The sequence below is a fragment of the Schistocerca piceifrons genome, chromosome 8 (assembly GCF_021461385.2).
Source record: "Schistocerca piceifrons isolate TAMUIC-IGC-003096 chromosome 8, iqSchPice1.1, whole genome shotgun sequence".
Lineage (NCBI taxonomy): Eukaryota > Metazoa > Arthropoda > Insecta > Orthoptera > Acrididae > Schistocerca > Schistocerca piceifrons.
In genome coordinates this window covers 240,034,294-240,054,950 of record NC_060145.1, presented here as the reverse complement: position 1 = coordinate 240,054,950, position 20,657 = coordinate 240,034,294, and the positions used below count along the sequence as shown (strand labels likewise).

The following is a 20,657-nucleotide window of genomic DNA, read 5'->3' as shown; positions in this document are numbered from 1 at the left end:
TCCTGTGAGTAGTGGACTCCTGACCTATTAAGCAGAACCCCCACCCTGATGGCGCAAGTCGAGGAATCTGCAGCCTACATGGTCACCGAACCGCCTGAGCCTCTGATTCAGACTCTCCACTCGGGTCTGCACCAAAGGATCACAGTTGGTTCTATCGACATTGGTGCAGATGGTGAGCTCCGCCTTAATCTCGCAAGCAAGACTGTCAGTCTTTACAATTTCCGCTAGGCACCCGAAACCAGACGGAATCCAAAGCGACACACGTCATTTGTACCGACATGAGCCACCACCTGCAGTTGGCACCCTGTACTCTTCATGGCATCCGGAATGACATCCGAAATGACTCCCCCCGGTATGCACACGGAGTGCACACTGGCTTCCTTCCCCTGCTTGGTAGCCATTCATGCTCCTAAGGGTACTCATTACGGTCCTAATGTTGGAGCTCCTATCAGCAAATCCACACCCTCTGTCAAAGCCCGGACCTTGCGGACGGAGATACTTCCTCTGGAACATGGCGGACGACTGCATCCGGCTTAGAGACTTCGTTAGCCACAGATAACGCTCGAAATCTGTTCGTTAAATGAACTGGGAAGGCTCTACGATCGGTCCTTCGAAAATTCTTTCACTTCCTGCCAGACTTTGGAATTATCTCCCACTCGACCACGATCACAAATAACGCACATACTATGATGACAATCCTTATGTTAACCATTTCTTGAACTCCAGAAATCTGTCCCAAACATTCGGTAGTTTAACGTAGTTACGACTCACCACAAGTGAGGGGTCAATCTCAGTGCAGGCAGTACCCAGGGCAGCCACAGCAGTGGACTGATTGGGGGACATGTGGGACATGCTCGAAGTCCTTCATATCCCCACAGCCAATTCCTCACAGTGTTGCCATTTGGTAAAAGCCTGAAACTGTGAGATGGAAGCCAATACCACCTGGAGCTTTGAGCGAAGGGTCACCAACTCAGCTCGCATCTGTACATAGCAATCACAGTCCCTATCCATTGCTGAAGTCGTTCCTGTTTGAAGCTCATAAAAATACATAACAAACGAACGGTGTACTTTCATTATTAAAAGCAGGACCACGAGGTGCTCTCGCTGACGATCTAACCGAAACGAAGCTACACTAGTGTGCTGTGGACGTGACATCCATGGCTGAACTGTTTAAACTTTACGGTGTATATATTTTATAAACATTTAGTTGACCGCTGACCATATGCCAAGTGACTATCCTGGAACGCGGAATCCAACTCCAGTTGCAGACTGGCCTATCCAACGACTTCCAAGGGCGACAAAACTATGATTTTTCAATATTTGGCGTCATTGCTGACCGAATTAAAAATTTCAAAATGCTATCATACTCTCATGTTGAAAGATTAACAGAATAAGACACGTCTTACAGTCTGAAACTGTGTAACTGTGTGGTTGTCTTGAGGCTACGTAACGGACAGCGAGCAAATTCCCGGATTTTATTCTTCCAGAATTTGAGGATAAGAGCACTTATCGACTTCCAACAAATCTTACACATAATTCAAGCGTTTAAAAAACTTTTTCTCGTTGACTCCCCCCCACACACACACATATAAAAAATTACTTTACACATAATTCGATCGTATACGAAACTTTCTTTCTCGCTGATCCCCGCACTACCACCACTATCACAACTGCGCTGTCCACGCAGTTAAACTTAAGCATAAGATACAAAGCTTTATTACAATGAAATGAATACCCTTAGCTGCATACAGGCATTGTGCCCCGACCGAGACTCAATCCCGGGACCTCTCGCTTACATGGCAGACGCTCTATCCATCTGACCCACCAAGGACACAGAGGACAGGGCAACTGCAGGGACTTTTCTCTAGCACACCTCCCGTGAGACCCACGTTCCAACTTATTGTCCTGCACTATATTCATAGTGCCCCTGCCCATTATACTCATTACTCGCGGCTTTTTGCCGATGCCCGTAAGAGTTCGGGAACTGTTTGTGCATCCACATAGAATAAAATGGTCAAATGGCCGGTGAGCCTTATATATATGAAGATGGTATCTGTTCTTTCGGACATGTTCGAAAGCACAGGTTTTTTGCATGTTTTTAACTCCATGCCAATGCTGAACCTGGTGATAGGTTCCCAACGAATCTTGTTGTGCTTCTGTTAGTGTCGGTGACATAATATTAAATTCATTTTTATATGCTAATTTTGTGAAACATTTACATCTATAGTTGTTTAATGGCATACTTTTGATGTCACTGAACAATATAATGCAAGGAGGAAGCGTTCTCGAGCTTCAGTAATGATTTATGGGTCAGTATTCCCCCAAACTGAGCTTCACTCCATTTGTAATGATTTCGTCGGTGACAGGAGATAAAACTTCGTCTTCTTTCTTTCTTAGGTGAAAAAATACCCTGAAGAGCCAAAGAAACTGGTACACCTGCCTAATATCGTGTAGGGCTCTCTCCAGCACGTAGAAGTACTGTCCGTATGTCCGTAAGAGTACGAGGGAGTGGAGATGCCTTCTGAACAGCACGTTGCAAGGCATCTCAGATATGCTCAATAATAATCATGTCTGGCGAGTTTCGTGGCCAGCAGAAGTATTTCAACTCAGAAGAGGGTTCTGGAGCCACTCTGTGGCAATTCTGGACATGTGTCGCATTGTCCTGCTGGAACTGTCCAAGTCTGTTGGAATTCACAATGGACACGAATGGATGCAGGTGATCAGACAGGATGCTTACATACGTGTAACGTGTCGGATTCGTATCTAGACGTATCAGGGGTCGCATATCACCCCAACTGCACACGCCCCACACCAATACAGAGCCTCCACAAACTTGAAAAGTCCAGTGCTGACATGAAGGGTCCATGGATTCATAAGGTTGTCTCCATATTCGTACACGTCCATCCGCTCTATGCAATTTGAAACGAGACTGACCAGGCAACATGTTTCCAGTCCTTCGGTTCCGAAAGCCAATATCGATTATGTTTGGTTGAATGGTTCGTGCGCTAACACTTGTTGATAGCCCAGCATTGAAATTTGCGGAAGGCTTGACTTCTGACACATAGAACGATTCTCTTCAGTCGTCGTTTGCCCGTTCTTCTAAGATCTTTTTCTGGCAGCGGCGATGTCGGATTTGATGTGTTACCGGATTCGTGAGATTCGCGATTCACTCGTGACATGGTCGTAGGAAAACATCGTCGTAGGGGAAAATCCCCACTTCACCGTTGCCTCGGAGATGTTGTATCCCATCGCTCTTGCGGCGGCTTTAATAGAAGACACTTGTTGTCTTATATAGTCGTCGCCGAGCGCAGCGCTGTATTCTGCCTGTTAACATATCTCTATATTTGAATACGCTACCTATACCAGTTTCTTTGGCGATTCAGAGTATTTACTTATCATACACTGGACCACTGCATTCACGGAAAACATGGGTATCTTTTACACTGTGTGACAAAGCGACATAGCTGCGCGTATGCCTGAAGTTGGCAGTTCACAGAAACATCTCAAAATTAAAATTTTGTGCCGATCTCTAATCCACATTCTTTCCTTCAGATAGAAATGATTTGCCGACTGATTTATCTCTTTTGGTCTAATAGAAGAAGGAATACCGAGGAGCAATAGTTTAGCGACAATCTAACGTCGTTCACAGATTTACTCGACAGAGGAGTGCGAGTTGTTGTAGAACTTCCCGACAGATAGTGTGTCTCAAGACTAACTTGCCTACCGCGAGCAATGCTTCTACCGTTTGACCTCGCGATCGCTCACCGTGAAAGCTGCAGTTCTTCAAGAACCCCTCTTTTACTTTCCCAACTTGATACAGCTTGCCTACTGTTCTGGCTCAAGCGGTCACATTCCTGCCAGTATCGCTGAAGTACACAGTTTCATATCTCGGAAGTTCTACAAAGGAGCAATCCCCAGTAAACAAAAAAGGCCACATTTTTTTAAAAATGTTGTCTATTTGGCAAGAGGAATTATCTCCAGAAGACACGAGTCTTTCATATAAAAATTCATAATTCTTGCTAAATATTAACTAGCGAAATCACAAGGCTGCAGCCAAAACATCTCGTGCTCACACACAGCTTGCTGATATCTTTGTACTTTTGCCAAGTGTCTACATTATCATAGCCTATTTTAAAAATTAAAATGCCACACAAAAGACATAAATGTATTTGGAGATAGATTCGTCAAGATAAACTAAAAAGCCACCCAAATACGGAATTCGTGCTTGATACTTTAATAGACAAACACTGCGTTTTGGCATAGAGTGTCATGAAAAACTTACGAGACTCGTTTCAGAAACCAGATTTCTTTTTTGAAGATTCGTATACTTTTATTTTCAGCCATATGTTCAACTTCATTCGTAAACCCTTTTCACACTGTGTAACTTGTTAAATACTTCTATCAGGTCTATTGACATATTTCGGATGTTAATGAAAACAATTGTTTGTGACTTATTGGCAACAACAGATCTCCACTCTAACCTTAGATAAAGTGAATAAGAGAAAAAGAAAATAAAACAATTGTTTCAACATATCAGACAAATTTATTAAGAATACAAAACGATTCACTGTTCAAAAACAAGAAAACAACTAATCTTAAACATTTTAACATGCAGATTTGTGTCATTAGTGAAGTGATGAGCATCTTTGTACAGTCCTCACAGCCATTAACTAGTTGTCGAATCGATCTGGTGAGCCGTATTCAGTATCCATAATCGCCTTCGTAGCCTCCAGCTCCAGCGCTGACGCCTGTAACAGCATCACCTAGTCAGCTACTAGTACATCTGCTACTGATCTACGGCAATGACACAGTGACCACGAACCACTCATGAGAAAACACTGCTAAATTGTCGGCATCTAAAATTGGTAGAGTCCTCCCCGTACATTGCACGCCGTGACACGAACACATCTATAAATGAAGATACATTATTTCTTTTTAATCAGGACTCACCATGGTGCGAGTGGTGCACGACGGGGTGGAAGCCGGACTTGTCGGCGTGGTACTTGACGGTGCGCACGCTGCCGTCCGCCTCCTTGAGCGAGTACTCGCCAGTCACGACGTCTCCGTCGCGGTGCTCCTTCTGGGAGTGGTGATCCCCTGTGTGCCCGTCAGACACCCCGTACTCGAACTCGTACTTCGGGTACGCCTGTCGCAGAAGAATGAAGATGGAAACATTCGTTACTCCGTAACAGACAATATTAGTAGTGAAACTTCCTGCCAGTTACAATTTCAAAGAGGAGTAGGACTCGAATGGGAAACTTTTACCTTTCGTAGACAATGGTTTACTTCTACCAGTACCTCTCCCCTAATCTCCACCTTCTGAACCGGGCCTGGACAGCTCAGCAGGCAAAAGCACTGCCCATGAAACACAAGGTTCTGGGTTCGAGTCTCTGGTGCAAAGTCTTAATCTGCTAGGAAATTTAAAAACAGCGCAATCTCTAAGTAAAGTGAATGACTAATTCTCGAATATTAGCACTAAACTGAGGTTCTGATTCCTATTGTGGCGTCACCAACGAAGTTAGTAGTAAATATAATATTGAGCTGCGGCTCTATGTGTGAGAGATAGCAAACATGGAAAATCTCTTCAAAGTGGGAGAAATATGTTGTACTTTTTTTTGTATGGTGTTCTTTAGCTACAAATAGTGTCAAATGCACTAAAATAAGAGTCCACCAAAGCATACATAAAACACAATATTACATATTTACATATAATGATAACAACTTGATTATATTTAGGTGCACTTGAAAATACGCCATGCTCGAAACCGATAGCAATGAATAAAAAAAGACCAAAAAAACAGCTCTGGTGGATTACCACTGCAAAGAAATATGAAGGCCTATATAAATAGAGAATCTAGATAAAATTCATATGTTTGGTACATTGTTACGCAGCAAATTATGTATTTCGACTGCATTTCGTCCAACTCATTACCCCCCCACCACCACCACCCACTCCCCCTTCCCCCCCCCCCCAGTGCAACTACAATTGCTTCTTGCTTAGGTGCTTTGTCACACAATTTTAAGCCGGCCGTGGCCGTGCGGTTCTAGGCGCTACAGTCTGGAACCGAGCGAACGCTACGGTCGCAGGTTCAAATCCTGCCTCGGGCATGGATGTGTGTGGTGTCCTTAGGTTAGTTAGGTTTAATTAGTTCTAAGTACCTCAGAAGTTAAGTCGCATAGGACTCAGAGCTATTTTTTGACACAATTTTAACGTTGGAATCGTTATGGAGACATTCATTTAAAGTTATGACTTGCACTCAAAAATTTACAAGTTCAGCAGTGTGCCTGTTGACTTATTGAATGGAATGACCATCTACTGTGCACAGAATAAATCGAAGTGAGAAGAAAGTAATCATAAGTAGCAGAAATGGAGTCAGCGATAAAAACTTCTCATCAAAACTGGGGGATCACGAAATAAATGAACTGATGGCATTTTGCAATCTTGGAGGCAAAATAACATATTAAGGACGAAACAAGGACACGAAAGGCAGACCAACATGGGCAAAGAGGGCATTACTGGCCAAAAAGGAAACTGCTAGTTCCAAACATTGACCTCAATTTGCTGGAGAATTTTGTGAGATTGCAAGCACGGAAAACAGCAGTGCATGGTAATGAATCATGGACTACGTGGGAACTGGAAAAGAAGAGAGTCGGCAGCTTTTGAGATGTGGTGCTCGAGGATGAACTCGTAAGACAGTAAATAAGATTCTCTACAGAATTTGCGAAGAAAGGAACTTGTTGAAAAAACTGAATAGAAGTAGGGCCATGATGGTAGGACTTAAGACATCACCGAATATCTGCCATGATACCAGAGGAAACTGCAGAGAATAAAACCTGCAGTGAAAGACACGAATTGGAACATATCCTACAAATAATTGAATACGTGGGATGTAAGTGCTACTCTGAGATGAAAAGGTTAGCACTAGAGAGGAAGTGGAGCCTGAACCAATCAGAGGACTGCTGAAAAAATGACAAAGATAGAGAATTCTGCATCATCACAGGAATTAGGACACAACTAAAAAATAAAGCCGCAATTGTAGCTTTCTTTTTTCCCAATTTCTGTGAAATCTTCACAGTGCAAACAAATCAAAATACTGCCACAATCACAATGCCGAATATTGTACTTGTGGCAACACTCGTAGCACAACTTCTCATGGGGAGGAGGTAAATTTATTGAAACATATTCTTTTTCTTTATCCAATTAGCTTTTTAGACGTCCTTAACTGTGGAGACAAGTGTATTTGTAAGTAACACAAAGGGGCCTAACCCTTTACAACACGTTATCCCATCAGCATACAATGTGCAGTGTGGAGACTTACAAGAATAACTCTCACAATGTCCTCGTCTTCATGTGCGCTTTACCTTGCATCTATCTCATTTTACTGAGAAGTTTGCCATTCAAGTTGCAGAACCTCATTTCCTTATTCCAGTTCGTTTCTCACATTGATATCAGGCTTCTTCCGTAAACTCATACTGTTGATTTCCCCACCCTGTTTCACCTTCTCTTACATATGTAATCTATCCACCAGTGTTTATTTGAGTTAGTAGCCTGCTTCTGCCCCGTGTTGGCTATTTGTGCTATCACCCTTCCCGCCATTTCTCTCTCTCGCTCTCTCCCGCTCTCTTTTAAGATTTTCTGTCCAATGTAGACTGATACTTTCATAGATTGCGTTCTCTTTTTTATGTCGTTCTAATAGCTGTTAATTTTCACAAGCAGCACTTTTGTACGACTTTCTAGGCAATCACTCCTGTTTGGCTCTCTTCCATCCGTCTGAAAATCTGCAGACACGATGATTGATCTACAGCGGCGTTCGGATAACCGTCAACGCATTCCAGGCTTCGTCCCTCCCAACTTATAATCGCTATAGTACTTGATCAAACAAACATTCAAAAGGCAGACGCAGACACTCGAAAGGACGCTCCTGGCTTCAACAATAGGGAAATTTGCGAATCTGTTAACAATGCTCTCAAATTTTCGAGTGTCCTCCCGTTTTCGTGTCCCATTCAACTAGGTTTGAGAACAAGTTTTTACAGTTCAATCCCACGTACAAGGCAGTCAATATGTACCTCACGAAACAAAAATAAAATTGTTAATGAGGCAATTTAACAAAGAAACGCCGTTAACAACCATGCACCTTGCTAGCAATTGAAAATACTGACACATATTTCCCGTCGTTATTTCAGCTAATCGTTCGTTAAACTCTCGCTAGCTGGAGACACTAATTATACCATATTCAAGCGCAGGGTTTCCCAGACTGTGTTCTGCGGAACACCGGTGTTCTGCAGTAAGTGAACAAGTGTTACTCGAAAAACTATTACTAACATGGCCATTTTTGCGACGCTTTGGCGATAGTAATTATTTTTTAAATAATTAATTATGATTTCCGTGTTATGATTTGAAGTAGTCACTGAATAAAACAAGTTTATTTCACGTTTTAAAGATGTTGATAAACTTTAAAATAAACATAGTGTTCCCTCAGAGTATCAGGTGTCTCAAAGTGTGCTGTCAGAGGAAAAGTTTGGGAACCCCTTTTCTAGAACCCTGTAGCGAGACATTTACGAACTTGGCGTGCCTTTACTACAGCTGACAGAGTTGCCAGTGCCTGGAAAAGAAAGTATCTGTAACATCATCAGAACATTAATGTTAAACGTCGATTAATGGGTAATAAAGAGAGATACGAAAAGGGAATCTAGAGTGTAATTTCAGATACTGTCAATGACACTTCACACTGTCAACTGGAGCACACGATCTGTTTCCAATTCGCTCTTTTATACGTTTATCTCTTGACCGCACTTGGTAGATAAATTACATTTGACAGGTTTACACTGTAGTCATAATTGGAACTAAATATCCTGTATCTTGCTGTGAAAGAAACACGGCGAGTCGTAATCACTCACTGTGGTGATTAAGAATTAAATCAAGTGACCACAATGACTCTTTGCTTCACGGATTTGCTTTCTAACAAGATTCCGAACTTTTAGTTCTGGTAGTTACTGTCTGAGACGAAAACAGTTAACCGTAATTTATCTATCGAATTTGGTCAAGACATTTATAAATAAAATAGTGTTCAGTCACTCCACTTAGCTGTAAGCAGCGGAACGTGAAAATCATGTGGAGGTCGTTAGAACACCCACAAGCTTAACCATGGGCGTATTCCGCATGAGTGCAAAGCATGCAGGCTGGACAAGATGTGCTGCACCTGCACGTGCGCTTCCTTGTAATAATACTCGAAACCTATAGGCAAAGCGGTGTGGTAGTCTTTAGCCGTTTGTGACGTCACACCAAGCTCGTGTGAAAGATGGATAGAGGCATGCAGTAAGAAGATTGCATTCAGCACGTTTACGTTTTCTCTTCTCTTATCCTGGATCCAACATGCATTAGTGAATTTACTGATGGATGAAAGCATCGTGTCTAATGTGACTGAATGTTATTTTAGCAAAACGAGTGATTGTAACAGTGACGTTGTGGTAAGTGTTTTTAACGAATCTTACCACTCACGGTTGTCCGTGAAAACTTAGATATTCTTAAGAATTTTCTATCAGTTCCCTGTCTCAGTAATTTAAATACAGATAAAAAAAATCATAAATTTCATACGAACATTTAATCCTGATAATTACAACGAAACAATTTGATTTCGTGGCAGTGAAACATTTCGTACACTGTTCTGTTGGCCATGTCTGTGTCTTGGAAATGATAGATCACTTTGGAACAATAAATATCGTGGCTAATCGGACCTTGATAATCTGCACACTGCAATTCCACAGTATGAAAAATCAGAATCCCATATCCATGTATGGATAGCCCTGGGCACATCTGGAAAATGTTGCATTGATTTGCTACTAGATGAGAAGACACGTGCAAGAATTTTAGATGCACAATGAACCAGTGAAACACAGTTGTCAAACGGAGACACGGACAGAAGCCACATGCTGTTTACGACATCTAGCATACAGGAAGGGCTGCGACTTCGACAATAGATACAATTACTTTGGAAACACAAAACTGATACACAATTGCTATCAATTGAACACGTTGATTTCTCATTATGTTACGAGACTTTCTATTTAACTTCCATTAGTGTCTGTCTGAAGACCATATTACACTGACAGACGTTATATTAAACATTGTGCAGTCAAAATACTTGTAATTGCATTTTGGGCAAAAGAAGTGGGAGACGTGAAACCTGTGCATTAAGATATACAATGGCTTTGAGAAAATAGGGTGCAAGGCTGAAGAAGGAGGAGAGAAAGGAGAATTGCACAGAAACGTATGAAAACGATGACTAAAGGAGAATGTACCTTGAGATATTAGGTACTACAATCATGCAGTTAAACGTTTGATTTGATTTGCTGCCTCACTTACAGTTTAGTGAAATGTTTGACTCAAAGAAGTTCTCAAGCTTGGCAGATGTGTTTCCCATGGAGGCATTTGAAAAATTAAGGACAATGTACAAAAAGTTTTTTCATATTGTTGTATTAAATTCTGAAATGTAGATTATGTTTTCGTCAAAACATCTTACAGACTAGTTTTCGAAGGAAACATAAGGTTTCCTGCATCAAAATTTACTCCACATTTAACTTCCAGAATCATATAAGCTCTATGTATTGATTTTAACCAGCCGGCTACATCGTCATCAGTAGAACGACCATTGACCACAATGAAAAGAATAAAGACTTCCGTCTGCACTATCCATCTTGTTCGCAGAAAAGGACCTGTTGATGCAGATTAAATTTCAAAGCTCATTTTTCGATGACATTGCCGAGGAGTTTTGCAAGAAGAGCCGAAGAGCTGAGTTCCACAAGGAGACAGTCCGACACCAAACGGTTCCAGTCATTCTACCAAGAAGGAGGTACACGGCTCGGTTGTCTGTAGTTCAACCATGCCTAGACGGTCAATATTGCCGTTCGATTGCCTCCAAATTGTTACTTTGTGCCAGGAAGGGCTCTCAACAAGGGAAGTGTCCAGGCGTCTCGGAGTGAACCAAACCGATGTTGTTCGGACACGGAGGGGATACAGAGAGATAGGAACCGTCGATGACATGCCTCGCTCTGGCCACCGAAGGGCTATTACTGCAGTCGATGACCGCTACCTACGGATTACGGTTCGGAGGAACCCTGACAGCAACGCCGCCATGTTGAATAATGCTTTTCGTGAGGCCACAGGACGTCGTATTACGACTCAAACTCTGCGCAATAGGCTGTATGATGCACAACTTCACTCCCAAGGTCCATGATGAGGTCAATCTTTGCAACCATGCAGCGCGGTACAGATGGGCCCAGCAACATGGCGAAAGGACCGCTCAGGAATGGCATCATGTTGTCTTCACCGATGAGTGTCGCATATCCCTTCAACCATACAATCGTTGTGTTTGGAGGCAACCAGGTCAGGCGCAACGGCTTAGACTCACTATCGAGCGAGTGCAGCAAGGTGGAAGTTCCCTGCAGTTTTGGATTGGCATTATATGGGGCCGACGTACGCCGCTGGTGGTCATGGAAGGCACCGTAACGGCTGTACGATACGAGAATGCCATCCTCCGACCGATAGTGCAACCATATCGGCAGCATATTGGCGAGGCATTCGTGTTCATGCACGTCAATTCGGACCCCCATGTTGCACATCTTGTAAATGACTTCCTTCAGGATAACGACATCGCTTGACTAGAGTCGCCAGCATGTTCTCCAGACATTAACCATATCGAACATGCCTGGGATAGATTGAAAAGGGCTGTTAATGGACTACGTGACCCACCAACCACTCTGACGGATCTACGCCGAATCGCCGTTGAGGAGTGGGACAATCTGGACCAACAGTGCCTTGATGAACTTGTGGATAGTACGCCATGACGAATACAGGCATGAATCAATGCAAGTGGACGTGCTACGGGGTATTAGAGGTACCGATGTGCACAGTAATCTGGACCACCACCTGTATGGTGGTACGACATGCAATGTGTGGTTTTCATGAGCAATAAAATGTGCGGAAATGATGTTTACGTTGATCTCTATTCCAATTTTCTGTACATGTCCCGGAACTCTTGGAAGCGAGGTAATGCAAAACTTGTTTTGATGTGTATACATGTTTTGAGACGCAATAGTAGTAGTGATTCTGAACAAAAAACTTCATATGAACATATGACCTATTGTGAATGGTTTCCGAGATAGAACACGTTTAATGTCACTTTTGTACATTCTTCTTTAATCACTCGAAAACCGCACACACCAACGAAAACGTGTCTCAGTACACAATTGAACTAAATTAAATTTGCGTCAAAATAGGTCCTATTTTTTTGTCTAGGATTGTTTGCGAGAGAACGTGGGAATATTGAAAATCTTGCCCGACGCGGGTGCGCTGTAGGTTAAGTACTTTTTGGAGACTAGTTTGAGGTAGTTTTCCGACTTGATCGACCACAAGCGTCCTGTATCAAAATGTTCGTCTCAACTTCCTCTGTGTTACTGTGGTACATTGTAAATAATGACAGTTAATAATACAGAAAATAAATAGAAAGTGTTCCATCTCAGAAACCATTCAGAATAGGGAATACGTCCACATCAAGTTTTTTGTCCAGAATCAGTAATGCTATCACCCGTCAAAACACGTACCTTTCCTCCTGACTCACCCTGTACACACGTGGAACCGATAAGTTTCATTTTGCGTGCCTTAACAATGCCGCAGCGCTCAACTCACTGAGCCTTCTGGAACTGGAAGCCTATAAGGTCTGAACCTCAAAGAACAACGCCACCTGACTTCTGCTGCTAGGAGGTAATTGACGTTTCGAGGCGCAGCATTAATACCAGCTACAATATTTTTTAAAAAAGAAAAACATCGCTCTTATCAACAAACTGAAAAAAGTTGAGCGCAGTTATTTACATCCATGTGTAAAGTAGTCGAAATGCTTAAAGGCAATTTAAATTCTGTAATACGTTATTGAAAAAATATTTTACTGTATCTTTCAGGGTGGCGGCTCCGCCTCGCAGCGGCGTCTGCTTAGGTCCACTGTTGCACTCACCACGTAGTCGACGCTGTGACCATGTCCATGTCCATGGCCGTGACCATGGTCGACCTCTACGGGATGCCCCGGGCCCACGACAGGCGCTGATTGGTGGACGTAAGAGTGCGCGTGCCCGCCGCACAGCACCTCCTGCCATCTAGCGGCCGCCGCCAGCACCAGCAGCGCGAACACCATCTGGCGGAACAGGTGCGGTGAGCGGTCAGAGATGGCGGTTACATTGCGAAACACTTGTGCCGGGATAAGGCCCAGCGGAAGAGAAACTGGACGACACAGCTTGCTCAATTCGTTTGGACACGAAGATATTGAGAACTAAAGGACCAAAATGTAAGAAAGGAATGCGAGGTGGAGCACTATCTGGAGTGTTGGCGCTATGCTACCAGGAAGGAAATGCGTATGAACGTCTTTCAGGTGTGGCCTCGTCCGTGACATTGATAAGTCTACAGGATGTACAGGCAATGAACAAAAAGTGCATAGCTGCATCATAGCAGCCCAGTGAATGTTGATAATTTCAGTCTCGACACCCAGCTCTACTTACCGAACCATGTATGAAGGTCATCATTTGGACTGCCACCCACAAAACTGCAGTACAACTTAGCATCTGCGCTGTGCGAAATCCCACAAGGAAACATTTCCATCAGTTTCTTTAAATCACGGCCGCGTCTTGTCACGGTCCGTGCGGTTCCGCCCATCGGAGGTTCGAGTCCTCCCTCGGGCATGAGCGAGTGTGTTGTCCTTAGCGTAAGTTAGATTAAATGGTGCGTAAGCTTGGGGACCGATGACCTCAGCAGTCTGGTCTCATAAGGCCTTACCACAAATTTCAAAATTCCAATTTAAGTCACGTTCCACAACCGTTGTGAAGTTTCTCCTATCCTGTACCAACAGTGTAACTTACGATATTAAAAACAGGGTAGCAGTTACGTGAAGACACAAACACAAAACCATAAGTTTTCATCTGCAGAAATGTTTGTATCAAAGTCGCAGAGCCCATGTCTGTTCTAGAAATTCGTAGCCTCCATATTCTATTAAGAACTCAGAGTTGGTTGAAACCCAATGCATAAAGTAGCAAAAATTTATAAAACATGAAGAATATACATGGAAAAGATTTATTACGCTGCTCAAAAGGTAGTATGTTTATAGGAAGAATCTGAAACATTAGGTCTAGCGATGTGCAAAATAAATTTGTTTGCATGCCTCATGTGGACAACAACTATCAGCTAATTTAGATTAATAATCAGATGTTTCAGACACAAATATAGCTAAAGATCGATAGCACGTAAATACCCAAAGAATACGGTGACAGTAGGTGGTAGCTTTAATTTGCTAACTAATAGGTAAACAACGCATATGTCATTGATGTTAAAGAGAAATGGTCTATCGAAGTTCACACTGGACGCATTATCAAACAAGTGTCTCTAACAGGTCATATGCAAAAGAAATATGTTAGGCCCACCGGTTACAGTCAGAACCAATCTTTCGAGAGCGTAGCCATGGAGAAGTCTTAGTGATCTCTTCGGGGACGATGATCCCCAAGCCAAAAAATTCATCAAGAAAGCTAGGAAAGCTAGGAGAGTACTTGTATATGATAGAACTGGTAGAAAATTACTAACATCCTGCAAAGATAAAAATTAGTTCAGATTTGATGAATACAGAAAACATGCAAGCACATATCAAACACGATAAAAACACATAAAAAAAACAAGTAAAATACGACAAAGACCTTCTATACTTTAGTGATGCATTTCAGAGACCGTTCCAGAAAAAGAAAGTGTTACAGTCTCACTAGAAAGAGAAAATAGACAACTGACATAGAAAACTTAAAGGCTAGTTGTGAGTCTTGCAGAAGTGTCAAACATGTGGCCTACAACGTTTTCCACATACAGACCTGGCGATAGAGCTCTCAAAAAATCATAGGGAGTTCTGATCAAATAAATGCTCTCTGGTGTCGAAACTTAACAGACAGAAAAATGAAATTTTAAAACATGCATTTAAAAATATATTCTCGCATGACGATATTATTGCATAGTGAGACACATTTACGAGAAAGCTCCGGTATTGAAAAATGTTTAAAATCACCAAAAGACTCCAGACCCTGACGGATTTTGTATTAGATTTGATAACGGCCAAAATTCCAAGCTCACATTTACTGGGAAATCACTTGTACAGCGAAAAGTCTCACATGAGTGCAAAATGGCGCCGGTCAGTCCTGTTTACAAACAAGATGAACGAAATGGTGACAGGAGTATAGGGCAGTAGCGCTAATGTCTTCCTATTGCAGAATGCAGAGCATGTTCTATTAAAGGATCAGAATGGGTTCGGCGAAAACCAGTTTCGACGTTTTGTAAATAAGCAGATAGATTCCGTCTTACGAAATCCTTTCAACGTTGTATCATAGTCATGACTGACAACAATGATAGAAACCAATTTTTGCTTGGCTAGAAGAATTTTGAATAACAGAACCCAGTACGATACAATTGACGGAAAATGTTCAGCATAAATGAAAGAAATGTTAGGTATGTCTCAAGAAAGTTTTGCAAATGTTCTCAGTTTACATATCGACTTATTAGAAAGGGTCAGCAGCAAATAGCAGATTTTTCGCTGACGCCGATGTTCTCTGCAGCAAAGCATTGTAACTGGGCGATAGTCAAGAAATGGCAGAACGAGTTAAACAGTATGTCCACCTGGTGTACTGACCGATAGCTCTCTTCATATGTGTACAAATATAAGATAATAACCAAAATAAAGAGAAAGAGCCCAGCAGTGTCTGATTACGGATTAGTGATAAGCGTCTGCATTTCGTCACATTATTTAACCCTTCGTCACCATTAGGACGTTTGAGTCCCACGATAGTCTGCCAGAGAACTAGTGGGAATTTGCTGCATGATATTACTACATATCGCCGTCCCACTGGTGAAGGAACGTCTGCTAATAGTTTGCAGAATTCTTACTGACTGCTCCTGTGCATTGTGCTGTCTTTTAAGTTTCGTTGTTAACTCTGTGACCCGTATTGTCGCAACGAGTTAGTTGGCGCCTGCATCCAGGCTACCCAACTAACAGGTCTGCAATGCGGGCTAATATCATGGCGTCCCAGGCGGTTCGCGTCGGTGAACTAACACACCTATTGACGTTTAGCGCATCACACAGCGTGCCCTTACTGAGCACCTGTGATGTGAGTTACAAACTGGGAGAGATACTCTATCCATTAATGTTTGTCTCTTTTCCGTATGTCTTGCAGTTTCTGCGTAGTCATCTTCTGAAGCCGCAAAGATACTGACAACAGACATCGAACTCCTTCACAGACGAACTGTTTGTCCGTTAACGGGTCAGCACAGCTAACAGAAAAATGTTCGCGTCACTTGAATGGTTTTCTTTCGAGGAAAAGGTTCCCGCGTAGCCTTATTAGGTAACTTTATGTATCCGGTATGCTAGGATGACTGTGAAATTATTCTGCTTCCTCCATAGTACAGGGTCGTTTTAATTAAACTTCCGTTACTTGAGCTAGTGCAGACGGAAAACTATTTACCGTATTGTTACACAACTTCATACGAATGACGATCAGACAGTGCGCTGCAGGATTTGGGTTGATAGTATTGAGTTGCCGTTAGGCGCCGGCACTGGTACTAGGACATAGGGTTGAAACATATGCATCACAGGCGTTACAGCTGGAGACGGTCAAGGTGAGTATGGACAAGATGAGCAGGGCTTTAAATGCAAACCTGTTTTATCAAAACGACATCAAACGCTTCTGGTCTTTGCAAGTATCGATGCATTAAAGGAGTACAGAGAGGTCATCTAGGGTTGAATATCATGATTCGGAAGTTCAAATTAACAGGCGATTTAGGAATTGCTCCTGGAAGAGGTCGACAGCCAATTGCACCAAAAAGTGTTTAAGAAGTTGCTGTTGCCATGGCTGAGAGTACTAGACCCAATGTGCGATGTTCAGACAGTGTATGGACGGAGTCACAACAGGTGAACTTCCGTGGTCCACCGTTCGAAAAGTTCTGCGAACAATTGTGAAATGGTATCTCCAGTGCGTTTCCAGGCTGTCGTGGATGCAGATGGTCGTCAGTCTAAGTAACGTTTGTAACCTTGGCGAACCATCAGAGTATCATTCTGCACCTTTTATCGTTTTGTGGTTGGTTCGTATTGATAACGCAATATGGTGAATTTCACCACAGAAGAACCACCCATGTTTTTCATTGCAGTCAAGTTGCGGCAGATGTCCAAGCTCTTTTCTTCTGTAGCCAGGGTATGTGAGTTAAACTCTGTATGCACTTTTTTTTTTCAACACTTTCTAGACAATGTCTGATTTAGAGATGTTCAGTTCGTTGCATCATTGCGATTTGTGACACAACAACGTTGACACACTACATTCGCACGTCTACTACCAAACACTGCTTACTGACAACTGAGTGGTCGAACGCACATCTATTGTTTATAATTTTTTGTTCAAGTTGCCACCGTGGTTGTGGTACTGAGGTCGTTTATGTGTCAGGAATAAAATCTGTCTAGGAACGTTATGGACGGATACGTTAGCCTTGAATCTTTCCTTCTGCCTTTTGGATGATGACTGAATGCTCTTGCTTACTTCATTATGAACAACTTTTCTCAACAAATTATCGTCCTCGTATTACTACATATCCATAGACAACTTCGGTAAATTTTTGTCATGAATAGAAATTTGTCTGCGATGAATTTCAGTAGCTAATTCCCATATCACGACAAGAAACGGAATCGCAGTAGAATCTTCGTACTTACTGGTATTTTGAATCGATATTGTCATTATCGTGAAGTCACTTTTTCCTAGTACAAACGTACTTCATAAGGCAAACTGAAATCATCATTTAATGACGACGACGGCGTTGTCATTAAACAGCACGTAGGTTCAAGTAGACACAGATGGCTAAGGCAACCGGCCGGGGCCGGTTTTAACAAACTTACCTAACACAATCTTGACTAATAAGGTAGTACAGGAATTTGACACCTGCAACCGTCGTAAAGCCAGTATGGTGTCAGTGCAGCCACCCTCGTGGCACACGTGAAGCTGACGATTAGCGAAACGTCAGTGCAACCAACTGTGAAAAAGTTTCTCTAATTTTAAATACGTTTGCGTCTTTACATTAAACGTAGCTCTCACAGTTCCTTGCCTTTGCCCGCATCTAAAAGGTTTTTTGGAACTGCTGTGAAACAGAGACGATAAACATTTCAGACCAGAAGGGAACAGAGGCTTTTGAAATGTGGTTCTACAGAAGAGATGGCTACGTCTACTAATCAGTGAGGAAGTACTGAACCAAATTTGCAAACAGAAAAATTTAAGTCCTAATCTAATTAAAAAAGGAACCTAAGACATCAAGTAATCGCCTATTTTGTTATGGAGTAGGGTGAGGGGGTGTGGGTACGGAATTTTGGAAGGAGACCGATGCTCGAATACAGTAAACACGTCCAAATGAATGTAGACTGAAGCAGACTTGTACGGATGAAAGGACTCGTACAGGGTGGATTAGTGTGGAGAGCTACATCAAACCAATCTTCGGAATGAAGTCTTCAACGATACATCCCGCCTACCTGCTGTGATTATTCCAGAGGTTGCTCGGAGTAGGCAAGGCTGGAGAAATAAATAATTCTAATTTTTTCAAAATAAAACCTGAATGTGGGAAGCGAAACGGAGACGTGAACCCCTGAGCCACTTCGAACAGTTAACACTTTTCAAGGGAAGATAGATAGACTTGGATCACAGATACTGCGTAAATTAGCTTGTCAATGGCAAGTATTATTACTGACCGTCACCACGAAACACCTACTTTCGCAGCAAAATGAGTCTTGACTTGTGATCAACACCGCAACTCACCTGACTGCGAAGCATTGTCGTGTCTGTCTGTTGTCCCTGCTGTGCGGTTCACTTCACTGGTAACCAGTAGCTTGTAGGTCTCGCTTTTATACGCCGCCACAGGCGGCTGACGTTTTTCGTCAATTTGCTGGAGGCACGCGTTACACGGCAACCGCCGTCTGGTCGCCACGCACTGGTGATTTTGCTGAAAAAGCAGCTATAAGCGCTGGAGTTTTGTGGCTGATGGTGACAGCTAGCTGCATAACTGCAGGCGACTGTGATTGGGCACACTGCCCGCACGAGCGACATTGTGAAGGACGCAGAAGAAAGCCCTGACCACCACGACGACCACTAACGGCGTTACCACTGCAGAATTACTCAATGGCCGATGGACGAGCTCCTATGACAACTTCCTGCGTTTATGAAAAACACCAAGACATGTGATCAACACGTTTAGACTGATAATTGGTATTTACAGATATGTTTCTAAACATCGCACATAAAAACGAAATTTTTCGTGCTCTTACCTCGGTTTCTATTGGTGATAAAAAAGTAGGGTCAAATGTTTTTGATAGCCTTGGGCTAGGGACCATTTGTACAGCCAACAGAAGGACCGTTTTAGTTTCACTATCCTACAGTACAGGATCAAAAGTGTGAATATTGCACACTTCCTCTTCTTTGGCAGGTGGAGAAACTCGGTTAGTTCTTGATGGGGCTTGTAGAGGCACCATTAATCCACGAGCGGTTCCTCGAAACCACCCCACCTCCCCCCCCCCCCCCCCCCCGCCCCCGCCCAAAGACAGTTTTTTACTACATCTTCGCCGTCACCAGCGGATCAAAACCCAGCCCAGCCGAAAGTTACAAAATGTGTATGTACAGCTAACGGCTGAAATTTGTGCGGTATGTTCCTAAGATCCTGATCTCGAATAATCTCGAAAATTTTCTTGATATGTTTATCCCTTTCTCAGATACAGAAGTTCAAAGTTTCCTAACTAGTAGGGGAACTCGAGGCAGAACGGGATAGGGGGGCACAATGGGAAATTGCTCTTTTCTAGACTGGATAGTGTTGCAACCTGTTGTATGGGCATGTAACTATTTCTCCGAATGGAAGGGAAGTGAGGGCAGCCATTCTGATTTAATTTGAAGTGCGAGATCTAAGTGAATTGTTGTCCGTCACGTTACCGCTTGCGTTGTTCTAACGTTTGGTGAATTTCAACGCCAGGTAAGCTGTTAATTGTTAATTGTATACCCTAAAATGACACATTCCCTTGAAGTGCATGGCTTTTGTTATACTTTTGTTGTTTAACGCGTTTAAATATGTCAGTTATTACACTCCATAAAAGTTGTTAACCTCAAAAGTGCTCTTGGGGCGGAAAAGGACGCGGCAGAATGGGATAGTGTCCCGTTCTGCCCCGTCATATTTTGATGCAAGTAGAAAGCAAACCCAGGCTGGATGTTCATGGATGACAGACTCTCCCAACCAGCTATGTTCGCCGAACAACTCAGCTTTCCAGATATCGCCCGAGGCTGTCATTCCAATCCCACTAATCTGTCAAAATACTCGGCGGACTACAAGACGAAAAGAAAAAACGGTCGTATAAACAGATTCTCCTTATAAGAAGAATTTGCAGAATGCTGTCGCACGTAAAGTGGGCCTACAGAAAGGAGGAGGGTGCACAAATATAAACAATGTCAGGACAGAGACGTCAGGTGCAATGCAACTTAAGGCAAAAATATCAAACAGTACACACAAAAAAACCAAAACAGAGGACATCAAAGACCTTAAGAAAAATAAAAGGAAGAAGATGATCAAGAAGAGAGAA

General features: G+C 42.7%; 1 protein-coding gene across 1 annotated transcript; it reads right to left on the bottom strand.

Annotated features, from left to right (window-relative positions):
* Positions 1 to 4,523: 4,523 nt before the first annotated feature.
* LOC124712004 (larval/pupal rigid cuticle protein 66-like) lies at positions 4,524 to 18,952 on the bottom strand. Its single transcript, XM_047242291.1, has 4 exons — positions 18,856 to 18,952; positions 13,008 to 13,184; positions 4,951 to 5,146; positions 4,524 to 4,748 (listed from the first exon to the last, which is right to left on the bottom strand). Exons 1-4 carry the CDS (start codon positions 18,868 to 18,870, stop codon positions 4,702 to 4,704), a joined length of 435 nt encoding a protein of 144 aa, XP_047098247.1. The 5' UTR covers positions 18,871 to 18,952; the 3' UTR covers positions 4,524 to 4,701.
* Between the last annotated feature and the right edge of the window lie 1,705 nt (positions 18,953 to 20,657).